This window comes from Sinohyriopsis cumingii, unplaced genomic scaffold (assembly GCF_028554795.1).
Source record: "Sinohyriopsis cumingii isolate HCF-2022 unplaced genomic scaffold, ASM2855479v2 utg002725l, whole genome shotgun sequence".
NCBI lineage: Eukaryota > Metazoa > Mollusca > Bivalvia > Unionida > Unionidae > Sinohyriopsis > Sinohyriopsis cumingii.
In genome coordinates, this window is record NW_028316283.1 from 448,334 (window position 1) to 465,330 (window position 16,997).

General features: G+C 35.2%; 1 protein-coding gene across 3 annotated transcripts in view; it reads left to right on the plus strand.

Annotated features, from left to right (window-relative positions):
- LOC149770076 (C2 domain-containing protein 5-like) overlaps positions 1 to 16,997 on the plus strand; it is a 163,840-nt gene that overhangs the window by 2,160 nt on the left and 144,683 nt on the right. For all 3 annotated transcript variants that reach the window (XM_089949439.1, XM_089949438.1, XM_089949440.1), the window contains exons 2-4: positions 2,999 to 3,151; positions 8,555 to 8,641; positions 13,176 to 13,216. In XM_089949439.1, the coding sequence (XP_089805565.1) occupies positions 3,062 to 3,151; positions 8,555 to 8,641; positions 13,176 to 13,216 (218 nt within the window). In that variant the 5' untranslated portion in view covers positions 2,999 to 3,061. The remainder of the gene's footprint in view (positions 1 to 2,998; positions 3,152 to 8,554; positions 8,642 to 13,175; positions 13,217 to 16,997) is intronic.

Sequence of the window (16,997 nt, forward strand, 5' to 3'; positions counted from 1 at the left end):
GCTAACTTACTTTGATGAAAGGTTATTTATTTTTATTGAAGATTGTAGTAGGCTTTCTTTGATGACTTGTGTTTGTGTTATTGAAGTTACTGGTAAAGGACAGTTTTGGAGGACCAAACAGATGTATGTTTCTCATTACGGCGGCATCATCAAATAACTTTAGAACATCGATTGAGAGTTGAGACCAATTTTTTTCCTCATTTGCTTAGTATTTATTGAAGATCAGTGCTTCAAAACTGATCAGTTTTCTTTGAAGTTTCAGCAAAATCATTTTTTTTCTGGGTACATTTTAAAAACAAAAAGAATTAGCTGTCATTGGGTTGATTGTAGCAGTTACTTTTCCTGCTTTCAAAAGTTGGACAATTGTACCTAGTCCCACTACCATAGATAGACCAACAAGTAGATCTCTGTTTTTGTTTGGGTATTTTGTTTATTTTTCTGGTGACATTTCTGGTGGTGGAACAATACTACCTTTTGCACATGCATCAGAATTAAAAAAAAAAATAGGCCAACAGACGATGAATACATAGGTGTTTTCTTCTGAGATGCAGGGATTGCTACAGAAAATATTAGTGTTCTGAGGGCTTTAATGCAGTGAGCAAAAAGAAGAGGAATTTTACTTACCATCCACACACCAAGGTCATTGAAAACAAATATATTAATTACTAGCATGCAGCTGATAATCTGACACTGTTTCATCTGAAAGATCCATTACAAGATAGTACCTCATTCGGTTGATCTCTGCTACCAGAAATATTTAAGAAACAAAATGCTGAGATCTTACAGCATACAGTACTCAGGCCAAATGTCAGAATAAGTGGATTATGATATAACTATGCACTATTGAGGTGGTTAGTCAGTATGAACAATGAATTTGTTTATCTAACAATATATAAATTCTAGTGCATTTATATCAAGTTTGCGGCTTCCTTTCATAGTGCCTCTGAATTTCTTCACTCCAAACCCAAGTTATATATACAAGTTTAAATAGCCAACAATGTCCGGTGGGGGGGGGAGGAGAATTGCCAGATGGTATATTTTGTCGCCAGTAAGGAAAGTAAATCACAATTTTCAACATTGGCGAAGCCCAGTGTTATCCCCGAATAAACTTTTTACTCATTATTTTTGGTATTTTTAAGAAGAAAAAAATGTTTTTATGTATGAGATAAATACACGTATATGATTTTACAGGAGCCACGGAAGAATCTTATATTAGAATTCTCTTCCCCAAAAATGATAACAAACATGTTACTTTTTGTACTTTTAGGAAAAAAGAAAAAAAAATCCTTTTTGAGAAAAGTACATGTATATGAAATTTCAGGAGCCACGCCACAACTGTATTATATCCAAATTCATGTTATAACGGAGCGTGTTATAGCAGAGTCACACTGTATATATAGAATGAAAGTGTAAAGTTTGAAAGTACCAAAGTATTCACTGACAATTTAATAAATATTTACTTTAACTTTTAATAATTAAGATTTTGTAAAATTACAGACACTCTTCCTTAGCCATGTGACTCTTCTTGTACATATGGTCCTTTTTCAGCTGAGTATAGTACATATGGATCAGGGCAACTTCCTCTTTTTTTAAATACATTGTGCTCAGATTTCCAATGTCCAACAGAAAATAGCATAGTTTTGAGGATGCACTGGTAAATGTATCCAATACACCACATACATCTGAAACAGAAGTTTCACATTATTTGACCTCTTTTCAAGTTTTTTCTCGTTATTCAGAATGAAGAAGACATTTTATAAGTCACATGGATGGAATGCGTTTAATGCCCAACTCTGATTTTAACAACAATTATTCAACTTTTCATGTGTCCAAAAAATTACCCTGCTCAAAATTGTCCTTTTCTGTATGTGACATTTCCATCATTTACCTCATTTTTTGTCAGTTACTTTATTTACTTTCAGACACATTGGTTTCTAATATTTACACAGAAATAATATAAATACACATTCTGGCATCTCACAATCATAATTTCACACTTATATTTTAAGTTCTGACTGATTCGCTTTTTATCATGCCTGTCCTATCAAGTAAAATCAAGTACGACTATGTGACGTCCTTACTTGAATTGTGTTTGAAATTAGTAAAATATAAATAATTCATATCACTGGTCAGCCTTGTGTCAGGATAATGTGACTGGGTGGGACATCATGCTACATGTCAGCGACATGATGCCTCAGTGCTAAACATCACTATAAACTGCCACACTGCAGACATCATAGCGATATGACTGAAAATTTTTTAAAGCTACATTAAAAATCATAATCACACACACACCAATCTGTCTATTGTGATGCTTATTAAATGCACTTTATTATCTCCAATATAGTGTTCGAGTGAAATCATAGCTGTGCAATTTTTATGTGTAGATAATCACAGAATGTGTACATTTTAGCTGCAGATACCCTTAAAAAAATTAATAGAGAGACCTTTGGTGAAATTAAAAATATCCATTGAAATATTATATCAAGATTTAATACTGGATTTTAATAAATCTAGATGAATGTTCATTTATCCAGTTGTTTTTTTTATTCAGCCCTTACCGAAAAGAACTCCATGATTCACAGCAATAACATAAAAAATAAGCCATTATTCTCATAGATGAGTTGGGCTGATGGTTGTTGCTGTTATAGGGTTTAATGCCATGTTTCAGCACAAGATAGGCTATACATGGCGGCCAGTATAAATGGTGGAGGAAGAACCAGGGAAAACCCTGGAAAGAACCACTGACCCAAGAGCAGCTACTGGAAAGCGTTCTCTTATACCCACATTGGATGAACCTGAGACTCAAACCCACACAAACAGAGGTGAGATGGCAGTGATCCATTATGGTGAGCACTTTAGACCACTTGGCCATGTGGGATTTCTTGGGCTGATGGTTAAAAAAAAAACAACCAAAAGCATGTTTAAGTTTTTAATTTTTAGAATTATCAAGGGTTTTGTTACTTTTCTTACTTTTCCTGTATACTTATATTTCCAGGCATGTTATGCATAAGGTGGACATAAACACAGATAAAAAAAAATCTCACTTTTGTGAAACAAAATGCCAGGAAGGCTGAAGGTACGTGTGGTGGCTGGGAGGGAACTACCCGTTATGGACAGGGCCACAGACCTAACAGATGCATTTGTTGAGGTAGGAAAAAATAACTTTTGGCTGTAGATGTTCAAAATGTTGCTTAAATTTGCTTTGAAGATTCATTAATTTAAATAGTTTTTGTGATCATAAAATTGTTGTAATGTTAGCATTATAAATTCACAAACATTCTATGTTGTGGATATTCCAGATTTGCTAATTTCACCAGAAAAATCTTTGATGCTGAAATATTATGCTGTATAGTACAGTGTGTTAAGCAGCTGCACATGGGAAGCCTGGCTTAAGCAGTTATACATGGGGAAGAGCCATACTGACCTTTGTAACATAGGTGACCTCTTTAAGCTTTCCTGCATTATTATCAATGAGAACACTGTTATATATATATATATATATATATATATATATATATATATATATATATATATATATATATATATATATACTGTAGTATCATCAGTTTTCATTAAGGATCAATTTTTGTGGTTTTCTTTGTTGCCCTGGACCACAAATTTAAATCCCCAACAAAAAATGAGCCCCCCATATTGTTATACTCTTTCATTCTTACACATTAGCACAGCTACTAGTATTTGATAAATCAAGGTCAATACTGTAATCTGGTAATTAAATGTTAGCTTTTACATGTATTTGTTTAATTTTTTATTTTAACCTTCTTAAACAAGAATTATAAATCATTATATATTGTTTCAATGCACACGTTCGATAAGGTATCCAGTAACTGTAATTTTACACTCACTGCCTTAAATCGATATGTGAGGTAAGTAAGGATAGAGAGAAAATAGAGAAAAAGCATAAGGTATTCAAACAATAGTAATACTGAAAATGAAAGAAAAAAAAATACAAATAACAGTATATGAAAATTAAATTTAATACTTATTCAAATTGATCCTTCATTTGAGTACAACTGCTGTTGAAACATTTAAATCTTCTAAAAGCACATATCATTTTATCCATGCATTTTTAACCCAAAAGAACAACAATCCTGTTAAAATACTATAACTATTTCTTGAAACGCTATTATTAATGAAACACTATGTATATATACTAATTACAGTAGAGTATTAAAGCTCACACTTCACAGATTTTTGGACAAAGCCACTGTATCAACATCGTGTCAATCAAGTCTCATGTTACTCACAAATGCTTCTCAGGTAAATAATCCCCAGATTGCTGAATTAAACAACTCCAGCTTTCTCAAAACCACTGATAATAAGATCTGATCTTTCACTCATTGTCGCCTCAGCTGTAATTATCCATTCAGCATGAATTGGCTTGATTAATGAAGTTGCAAAGTTTACTAATACTGTGCACTGATGGTCACCAGTAACATCTTTTATCTGTAATGGCATCCATGACCTGTTTATCATACCACCCGTGGAAATGTATCTTTAATTCTTCTTTAATAACTGATTGGCATAGTGCTGTTGGCTGTGTTGACTTCCTTTAATGTTGAGTACTCAAACGAAAACATGACGAAAGTGATTAATCTTGACAGGTGTTTTATTTGTGCTCATAGAGATGGAAGTATTATTTTAGTGTTGTTGGATGAGTCTGCTTCGACTGATGTTATTTACTTGGTCGTAAACACGGTGTAAGTATTGAACTTGCCAGCTGTTTGATTTGTGCTCATACAGGCAGTAGTATTGCTTTAAACATTAAAGTGACCGCCATTTGCGTTGGCATAGTTTTATTATTTTGTATTCTTTATTTTGGGTATTTGTAGAAGTTAAACCATGAAATTAAATACCTACCAATATGCAAACTTTGACAGGCAAGACCACAAATTTAAGTACCCATGATTTTTTTTTTTTTTACAAAACCACGAAAATTGAGCCCCAAAAATAAATGACACTACAGTATATATATATATGTATGTATGTATGTATATGAATTATATGAATAGGAGGTGGCTAACTCAGCTGCTTGCATATTGCAGCTGGAGTCAGCTGTCTCAGAAGTAACAGATCTAGAGAAAAAATAGAAAGTATCAACCCAGTTAATGCTGCTATGCAAAGCAGAAAACATTATATGTGTTGGCCTTTTTCGAACATGAACAATTATTAGAAGCACATAACACTGACCACAGCTGATTTAGAGGTATGTTCAGATAAATGTTAATCAGAGTAAAATCCACACTGTGCACTCTTTGGAATTTGATACCATATTCAGTGTTATACACATATGGTGCACCTAATTCGTTTTATTTTAATCCATATTGTGGGTTTAAAGCTCATCATCCAAAGTGTGCACCAGTGAATTATAAACAATGCCCCAGCATCTGTATGCAATTGCAGGGGCCCCGAGTGGCCGAGTGGTCTAAAGCTCTCTCCGTTACGGATCACTGCCATCTCACCTCTGTCTGCATGGGTTCAAGTCACGGATTCAGCCAATGTGGGTATGTGAGAAAGCTTGCCAGTAGCTTCTCGTGGGTCAGGGGTTTTCCCAGGTTCTTCCTCCACCATTAATACTGGCCGCCATGTATAACCTATCGTGTGCTGCAAAAAGGCATTAAAACCTATAACAACAACAAATATGCAATTGCCAGATGTTAGCTTTACATATTTTTGGGAATTCTCCATTGTGGAGGTACATTCTGTCAATAAGGTTGCACTAAATAAAGAACATGTGAAATGTGTTTTTGAGACACTTTTAAACAACAGAAGTTAGTGGTAACAAGACACTTGGTATGCATGATGGTAGGTTCTACTAAAATCGTGATGTTCTAGGCAGGTTTCAGCTGCCGCTTCCTAGCTACAAGGCATGTTGCAGTGTTTTCAGCTAGGATGTACCATTGCAGGATTTGCATGAAATAGACAGCAAGTACAACATGCAATAGTGGTTACTAATATTACATATACATAGCTGCCAACCCTCACAAATTTGGTGTGAATTTCACGACTTTTTCAGCGATTCACGGATTCACGCCGTAAGACAAAAATTCACGAATTTTCCGATCCTCAATTATTTTAAATCTTTAATAATAAAAAAAACGATTTCCTGTTAAGCACTAGTCGTGATATTCGCAGTTGCCGAAACGGTCCGGTACTGCTGGTCACGATATTAGTTGATCTACAGCCGATTAGTACAGTTGGCCCGGTCGCAAGCATTTTAGCCTATTTTAATCTATATGTATAAGAGTAGTTTTACAAGTGCTTTTGAGAGAAACTGGGGCCTAACCAGAAATTTGCTCCGTGCATGCGTCAAAACACTGATTCGAGTTACCGTTCAGCATCGCATGTAAGATTTTGAAAATGTCTTCACCACCAAGGAAAAAGAAATGTATTACTCAAAAAGTGAAGTTTAATTTGGAATATATAAAAAAATTGGCCGTGCATTCTGCCATTAAACATTGATATTCATTCATGCTTTTTGCACTCAGTGTGCCATCGCAGAGACGATGTGAGGAAGAATGTCGGTTGCAAAAAGCATGTAGAAGTTGGGAAAATTAAGAATTCGCAGATTTCAGCTCTGGAATATTTTAAACCATTGGCAGAAGACCCGCAGGCTACCAACGCTTAGCATTATTTGTGAATTTTCTTGTGTCGAACACAATCTACCTTTATCAGCTGGAGACCATGCTAAACATTTGTTCTGACATATGTTCCCGGACTCGAAAATCGCTTCCAAATTTTCCTGTGGAAGAACCAAAAATGCTGCAGCTCCTGTGCATTCCTCACAGCAACAGTGACAGCAAAAGAGTATTTTCTTTAGTGAGGAAAAAAAAGACAGACTTTAAGGCCTCCTTAACTGCAGAAAATTTGTCAGCAATTTTAGTCCCCAAGATCAACCAGCCGGCAAGAAGTCAGAACTGTTTAGAAAACAAATTTACGATCAAGCAGTTGAGGAAGTTCAGGTCTGCCACAATATCATGTCTTGATAAATAAATACTTCTGCATATATGTAGTGTTTTATTTTTATTTTGCAAACTTGATATAGTGTAGTATTGACGGTCGGAGTAGTCAGAGTAGATGGAGTTATTGTCATGGTATTTTTCACGAATTCGTGTCCAAATTCACGACTATTTTCACAAAGGAAGGTTGGCAGCTATGCATATGGTATATCTTTGAATGTGGTATATCCATAGTATCACATGCAACATAGACTCATATACATTGAATGTGGTATATTCATAGTATAATATGCAGCATAGATTCATGTACATTGAATGTTGTATATCCTTAGTATAACATGCAAGATAGGCTTGTATACATTGTATATATATATATGTATGGTATATCCTTAATACAACATGCAAGAGTGGCTGCTAATATTGCATTGAATATTTTATATCCATAGAATAACATTATAACATGCAACACTGGCTACTAATATTACATTGAATGTAGTATACCCGTTACTAATAGATTATATCATTTAGTATCTATAGTGCTAAAAGACATGTTAAAACAAATAGTAATTACATGTACTCTTATCTTATACTGCTGTTGCTGTACATTTCGTAAGATGCCTTAAGAAAGAATTGTCTTCGAATAAATGAGTCACTCTCTATAAATAAATAAATAGTAGTAGTAGTAGTAGTTTAACATGCAGCACTGGCTAATAATATTACATTAAACATAGTATATTCTTAGTATAACATACAACAGTGGCTACTAATATGTTGGAATCATGCATTATTTCACCACAGAAGTTTTGCAATTATATCAGACAATTGAAAATTTTATTACACTGAGAAGCAGGAAAAAGAATAAATGTTATGGTCACACAAATTTTGTGATTGACCTTAACTGAGTATGACATTAATATACCTTCACAATGGGGCAGTCTGTTGATAATTTTCGAATATAAAACATTGATATTGGATTGTTAGTTTGTTCATACGTTTCAAATGGTAATGGATTGCTTTGAAAAACGATTAGATTTAAAGTACATATTGTATGATGTGAACATCATTATAAATTAAAATATGTATTTTCGTGCCTTTTTAGAAGAAAGCCTTGAGGATATTCTAACAAACTCTGTCTGTCCTTTTGTCTGTCTTTCTCCACATTTGCATGGAATGTAATGAGCTTTGCAGTTATGTTTCCCCTATAGTAACCATTTGCAAGAAGGTTGACAATCTTGGCTTGTGCTCCATAGGACTCTGGAAGGGGGCAAAAGAGTCAGATGTAAAATTTTGGCTCTTGCCTCGTGGGACCTTGGGAGGGGGTAAAAGGTCAGGTGTAAACAAATTGCAATTACAATGACATTTTCAAATATTTTCTGATCAAACTTCTTACAGCCATAGCAGGGAGATGCATCATAACAGTGACATATTCTGCATTATGATTCCGAGGTCAGTATTGGGGCTTGGGGTGAGTAGATGAGGGGGAGTGGACTATTCAGTATGCTATTAAACACAGGAAGATTTATGATGGTTAGCCATTGCAATGGTTTTTTTTATAAATCTGGTTTATCTTCCAGGTTAAGTTTGGAAATGAAGTTCAAAAGACTGATGTTTGCAAGAAGTCACTGAATCCTCAGTGGAACTCTGATTGGTTTGTATTTGAGGTGAGAATCAATCTGTGTTTCATGAATATAGTTTAGTGTCAAGGTTTTGGTCATTGTTATAATTTTTAACATTGATTTCATCAAAGATGTTTTTTCAATTACTGTAATTATTAATAAATTGTATAAATCATCGTAATTAAGTACTTAAGATATTTTCAGCCTGGATAAAAAAAATATAAGTGCAGAGAAGACTGAAGGATTATATATTTGACATTGATTGTAATGTGCAGAAGTTAACGTAAATTGTAAATTGTCACATTTAAGTGTACAGTGAACATTCATGCTAAGATCTGGTTGTTTTAAAGACAGTTATGACAAAATAATGAATTTATTGCTATAATTGCCAGATTACTAGAAAACCTCCCACCATTAAATGCATGTTTATAAGAAGAAAAAGTTTACTTAAATTTCACAAGTGTTGAATTAACCACTCAAATGACACTAAAAGATTCTTTGCCCATCCTCCCATTTTCTTACTGATATTTCCACTTCATCACCGTACGACAATAATATCTTACACATGCTTATATTATTATAATTCATTTACAAAAAAAGAATTAGGAAGCAGTTTATATTGTTTCAACACACATGAATGCATGCATTATCTGTTAACTCTCATTTCAGTTCACAGCCCTAAGTCACTATATGCTGTGAGATAAATAAGGAGAGAGAAAACAAAACAGTGCACAGTATTTAATTACTAGCATTATAGAAAGAATAATAAAATGATGTATTTAGATTATATTTACTACTTATATACAGCTGTTCTTCACTGAAGTGAAACTGCTTTTAGAACTACTTATATGACAAAATTGTACTTTATTCATTGCAGTTCTCTATGATTTAAGATTTTCCCATAGTCATGATCCATCTGAATGAATAATTTACATAAAGCATAGATAACTGCAAACATGTTTGCTTCTAATTGCATGCGGCAGACTTCCTGTTCAAATTTAAATCCTCCTGAAAGCACATCTCATTTGATCTTTTTATCAGTGCATTTTTAATCCAAAGGAGCAGCAACACTGTAAGATACTAACTTTATTCCATGAAACACATGTACTTATTAAATATAATGTATATATACTGATTACAGCACAAGTCCTAATTAAACACTATGTAATTACAGAATTAATGCGAATTAAACACTATGTATATACACTAATTACAGCACAAGTTCTAATTAAACACTGTATATACACTAATTACAGAATTAGCGCCAATTGAACACTACATATATACACTAATTACAGAATTAGTGCTAATTAAACACTACATATATACACTAATTACAGCACAAGTGATAATTAAACACTATGTATTGATACTAATTACAGCATAAGTGATAATTAAATTCTTTGCATATATGCTAACTACAGCACAGATCACATTTCACTGATTTCTGGACAGTGCTAATTAAACACTATGTATTGACACAAAATACACCTCTCTCTCGATAACTTGCACATATCCAGGTCCCAAAACACAGAATGCACGATAAGTGAGGGTGTGAGTTACCAAGGGACCTCCAAAAATCCACTAGATTGCCAGAGAATCGTGTGGTTGGGGGGAGACTGGGGTGTTTATTGACTAAATCCTCATTTTATAATTGCGTTGAGAATAATTGTCAATAAAGCACTTTTTCTGATGAAGTTGTTCGTTATTCTGTATAAATTACATTTATTTTCAAAATGTTCAACATCTGAAAGATCAATAACATGATCCCAACATGTTTCAACAGCCAACACGGTACGCCAAAAATATATTTTGTTTTGTTGATTAGTCTGGTTCCCAGAGTGGTGTAGAATAGTATTTTGCTAAACAAGGAGTCTAAAATGCAGGGAACCAGACAAACTGTAGATACACTACCAAACAAGATTCCTTTTTATAAAAAAATTCACAACATTTAAAGAGACAATCGACTACGTCAAAACTAAATTTTTTAATTGTTCAATTTGTAAAATATTGATGCAGTGATTTCATTGCAAGTAACAGTGAAACTTCTTATCATACTTGAGGATATCTCATGTGTGAATTCAGGAATTCTCTGTAACTCCTTTTCCCCCAAATGGTCCATATCAGTGAAACAAAGCTTTATATTTCACGAAGTATACATTTCACTTGGTTGCCTTGTTATCTTTAATCACAGTTATGACTGATTAGATTACATACACAGTAACCTTTATAACTGTTCGATTGATTAACTGAAATGAGTTACCCAGCATACGACCGGGGCTGCTGGTTCTTAAGCATGTATGATTTGTATGCCTTTTAACTTTTTAATTCCACCTCCTTTATTTGATTCAAAAGACGTAATTAATGTGATAATATTGGTGGGCACCTAACTAGGTTCATAGAGAAACACTTGCAGACATAGCTGTTATGGTAGATTGACACATTTTACATTTAAGTACAAGAGGACCCATTACATTTATGATGATTACACTTTAAAGGAACTAAAAGATAGAATTAGAACACAAATTTCAGTCGATAAAAAAAATATTTAATTGGTATTTATTTATTCAAGTACTGCCTCCACTAGGCCTAAGTGACATTTTCATTGATCAAAAATTTCCTTGAATATCGTTAATTACAGTGTACTAAGGATGTCTTTTGGAAAGAAAATGTAACAGATTTTATGACTTATTTTTAAATTTGATATTTCATAATGTTGATTAAAAATTTGAGGTCCTATCTTCCGTTTTCGACAATAAAACGAGCGATATATCATAGTTTCTGTTACCAATTTTGATCATGATTTTCTTCAAGTTCAACAAAGAAGAATCAGTTTTTTTGTATTATCTGGTTTAAAAAATGGGATCCATGCCTGACCCCGCATTATAAGTGGGTTCGCGAGTTATCAGGGTGTGAGTTATTGAGGGAATGGTGTATTTTGTCAGTAAAGTCTCCTGGTACAAACTGATGTTGGTCATGTAAATAATTATGAAACTGAAAAATTTACACAAGTTCACCTTCCTCAAAGTCACCTATAAATTTTAACAAATCTCTTGGACATGCAATTGTCAGTTGCTTTCCTTCACTTCACATCAAAAGCTGCCACAGCCAGCTGATTGCACTGAGCAAGGCACAGTCAGTCATGTGTTTGGTTCTCATATCGAATGATGACATTTTCCACATAACATGAATTTCTAAATATATTGATGGTGCAACTTTTGTGGACTGTGTTTTAAGTAAAGATCATATAGATATATTTCAGTGACCACTCGACTTGGTGTTGGGGGCTGCATTGGCTGTGATGCTGAGCACTCAGATGAAAACATGGTGAAAGAGATTGATCATGACAGGTGTCAGAGTTGTACTTATACTGGTGGTAGCATTGTTGTAACTATTTTGGCAACCATCATTTTTGTTGTTGGCTTATTTTTTTAAAACTATATTTTTATTTTGGCTGCTTGTAGAGGTTATCCCATAAAATAAAATAGTTATATATATTCAAACTTTGATGGGTAAATCCATAAATTTAAGTGCTCATGCAGTTGTTCTTTATTTTTTATATACAAAACAATGAAAATTGATACCCATGAAAATAAATGCTGTGAATGAATATCAGAGTGCTCCTAAATCTGTAGGAAGTCTAAAACTTGTTTGCGGTTTGCTATACTATAGGCAAGTACAAAGGTCTTCTTCTTGTATGCCTCTCTCAGTGTAAGAGGTCACTGTATCTGGCACCCAAAGTACTGCAGTTTTACTGTTTTCTCTCTCACCATCTTTTCATCACGAAGAGGAGACAACTGTATGCTCAGAAGTTTTAAATGTTTTTCAGGTTGAAGATGAAGCCCTTAAGGTCTCACTGGACAGTTTATCTGGTGAATTTTCATCTGACAATGACCTATCGCAGAAAAATGAGAATAATTTTTCACTGAAGATACAAATAAAAACAAACTAATGATTTTTGTAGAAAACATACATGTGAGATTTTGACTGCGGCAGTCAGGTCAATTCCTTATACAACTGGTGGCTTTTATACTGAACCAACACTTCCACCATCCCCTCTTTTTTACATTAATTTTTGACAGCAAAGAGCTATTTTCAGTATTTTCCTGTGACAAGGCAGCTGAAAGAATCAGTATGTGCCTTATGCATGAATAAAGTTCACTAGTACTATAACAGATCAGCATACTTTTCATCACCCCTCAACTATCTTGATTTTTAGATACTTACCTCTGTTGCAGACATATGTAAATACATAAGCCAAGTCGGCTGTTTATTTGCAGCCAAAGTTATACATTTGATCTCCAATGTTTGTCTAACTGTGACAGGCACTCACCAAACAAGCCAACCCATTTTCAAGCCTGACTCAAAGTAAATGTAAACCATATCATAGATTTAGCTTCTGTGTGAATTTATAAATGCTAGGCTTATCATAATTAGGTTCATGCCTTCTACCTTAAAAATTAGGCAGGTGTCATAATATGAAACTATCCAGTGAGACCTTTCTTTGTTTTCTCTCTCACCATCTTTTCATCACAAAGAGGAGACAACTGTATGCTCAGAAGTTTTAAATGTTTTTCAGGTTGAAGATGAAGCCCTTCAGGATGAGCCACTGGAACTCAGGTAACAGCATTCTTCACACACAACATCCCTGTTTCCCAACATCCACTAATGCCTCCATCATCATCTTCATTATTCCATCATTTTGATGATGACGACCATACCATTATAATAATGAAGATGATGACCATACCATTATAATGATGATGATGATGATCATACCATTATAATGATGATGATGATGACCATACCATTATAATAATGATGATGTTGACCATACCATTATAATGATGATGATGATGACCATACCATTATAATGATGATGATATTATAATGATGATGATGATGACCATACCATTATAATGATGATGATGATGACCATACCATTATAATGATGATGATGATGACCATACCATTATAATAATGAAGATGATGACCATACCATTATAATAATGATGATGATGACCATACCATTATAATAATGATGATGATGACCATACCATTATAATAATGAAGATGATGACCATACCATTATAATGATGATGATGTTATAATGATGATGATGATGACCACATGATGATCATAATGATAATCACCATCATCATACCCCCACCATGATGATAATGATAATCACACCATTAAAATGATGATCATGACAATCATCATCATCATCATTATTGCCATCATCATCATTATTACCACTGCAACTACAGCCACCACCTTGGCTACTGCCATTACCATCATCATTTTGGGAAAACAAATGATCTGAAACAAAGGTCAGAAAAATATCTGAATTTAAACTTTGGTGAGAAATAATATTTGCCTTATTTAGCTTCACTGTTAAGTTAAATGTACACATTGAAAGAAAACATTTTGCTGTATAAAAAAAAAGGGTGGGGGGGTAAAATCTCGAACCTAATAGGTGGCACCTACCATTTATTTCTCCTTCAAATACACTCCCCATATTACTTTAATGTTAGGGATATAAGCCAGCTTCTACCCAAATCCAGCCCTACTAAAAGTAAAAAATTTGTCATGTTGTCAATATCATACAGGTGAAGGGCAATAACTCTTGCTCATTATCTCCCCTAGCTGCCAAAAGGTGTTGCTAGTTTTTTAAGCTTCACTGTCTTACAGACAATTTGTACAAGAGAACTCCCATAAGTTTAGCCATCCGTTCAAAAAATTATTTATATTGTGTAATAATCATACCTCTAAAGGTGGTATACGTTAGTTTTTATTTTTTTGAATATTTTCTCGAATTTGTCCTTTCTTGGACCTTGTCTGTTTATACCACATGGTTCAACAAACTATCAATGATACATGTTATGATTCACATTTTCACACACAGTGCCTATTGTCCACTGTCTCAGTAATGTGTGTTGCTTTAGCAACTTATTGACATGCTCCATTGTCAGTTCATGTCTTGTTATGCAACAAGTTGAGTTCCAGAGAAGACATGCCAGAGTCATGCCTGTGTGTACAAAAAGATCGTTAGTAACATGCTGTGTTTCAACTATATGGTCGGAGGGTGTATTTGGGATATGGTTTTGCAGAAATTGACTAAAGGCAAAGAAAAGCAAGTGAAGATGGTGCAATTTTTAAATTAGGGGCAAATTTTGCCCCTGTACCCCTCTTGTATTCCTACAGGTAATTATGATGAATTGGTGAAGTGTAGCCCCATTTTTTGGCAGCCCAGGTTGTGCATGCCCCCCACCACCACCACCTTCACTTATCTGAGTATGGCCTTTGGACCTGTTAGTCAGGGTGCATGGGGTTTTTAATGGATCCAACTGATCCATCCTATACTCTGTATTCCTGTCCTGAGCTGTCCATCTAGCTGAGCATCCGGTCTTAGTCTGGGGATTGTACTAAAAAATCCATTGCCATGACTGGTTTCATCTCTCTACAGAGATCCTAATGATAGATCTGTATGTCCTACCTTGAATACAGTTACATTACAGGGATCTTGATGATAGATCTGTATGTCCTACCTTGAATACAGTTACATTACAGGGATCTTGATGATAGATCTGTATGTCCTACCTTGAATACAGTTACAATTACAGGGATCTTGATGATAGATCTGTATGTCCTACCTTGAATACAGTTACATTACAGGGATCTTGATGATAGATCTGTCCATCTTGCCAGGCTTCATTGTCTACAATTATGGGGGAGCTTAAGGAAGGATGTGTCCATCCTACTATGCCTATGGCTACATACAATTACAGTTACAGGGATCCTTGTGAGAGATCCACACATCTCATCAGGTATATGGCTAATTGTACCAAGTGAGAGATCTTTTTATGCCACCATAACCATAGCATGCCCAGTACTGGAGCTGGCTGGACCACCTTCCACATGACCGGCAGCTATATAGCTACTTTTACCTAGTGAGAGATCCACCCATCTCATCAGGTATATGGCAACTTGTACCTAGTGAGTGATCCACCCATCTCATCAGGTATATGGCTACTTGTACCTAGTGAGAGATCCGCCCATCTCATCAGGTATATGGCTACTTGTACCTAGTGAGAGATCCACCCATCTCATCAGGTATATGGCTACTTATACCTAGTGAGAGATCCACCCATCTCATCAGGTGTATGGCTATTTGTACCTAGTGAGAGATCTTTTTATGCCACCATAACCATAGCATGCCCAGTACTGGAGCTGGCTGGACCACCTTCCACACTACCAGCAGCTATGTCAACCATTATCTAGGCAAATCAGTGGTACAAACCAGTCTGACAAATTTTGCTTGCTTTATGTACATGGCTTATCTGCTAGGTATTTACCATGGTATACAGATGATGGCATTTCATCATCTGTGCCACTGAGGATGGTCTCTCTATCCATGGAGGCCAACCTTGGGTAGGACTCTACACACAGTGAGTGTGAAGACAGTTTTGCATAACAATCTTACTCAGATCCATCTATGGAGTGGACTGAGTTCAGCATTAAGGCTGCCAGGAGAGAGATATGGTGGTTGTTGCAGCTTTTGATTGCCCTCCACCACCTACCACCACACATAACTATAAAGTCCATGCATTGGTAGATACCAACAGTGAGGAAGAAACCACAGCCTACTGTCTGCTGCCTAGATCAGGGAAGATCAGAGTGAATAATGATTGCTTAGTCTGGTTGAATTTTTGACCAAGGGAATGCTAAATCCTTCTTTTATGAAAGCCAAATACCAGGATTATTTTCCTCTTGCAGGTATAAGGCACTTTGACATAATTCATACAGACCTTCCAGCATTGGATAACAATTTAGCATTGGTTAATCTGTTGGCCCTGTACTTCTACAAAGTAGACAAGAATGTGTTCCATTGAGGCTGTTTAGAGGCATATAGCTCAGGAATTACCCCTCCAGCTTACCACTGACCTGGCAGAGCTTTTGGAATTCAATATATCACTGCCACAATGGAGGGAATATGGGTGAGAAAAGGAAGAAGTTTATTTTTTTGTCAAAAGCGCAGTTTCATTTCCAGCCTAATTCCAGGAGGCAACGACACCACAAGCTTAGGAGACAGTATTACAAAGGGGGTAAGAAACAACATTTCTGATCCTCCAAGCCTCACAACTCTTGACAATCACATGCCACCCCCACTGCCCCACTGCAGTATTCTCTAATAGGAAAAAAATATGCTTATTGACCTATGGATGGTTGGAGATTGTGTAAAAACACCATCTCTGGGATTTTATTCAAGGCTTCTCCCATTTCAAAAGGCCAAATGCAAGTCGGGGCCGATCATCAACCTGAGTTGCCTCAACTGCTACACTCTTCCACTGAAGTTCAGATGGAGATCGTGAGATCAGTATGGCTCTGCATCAGACAT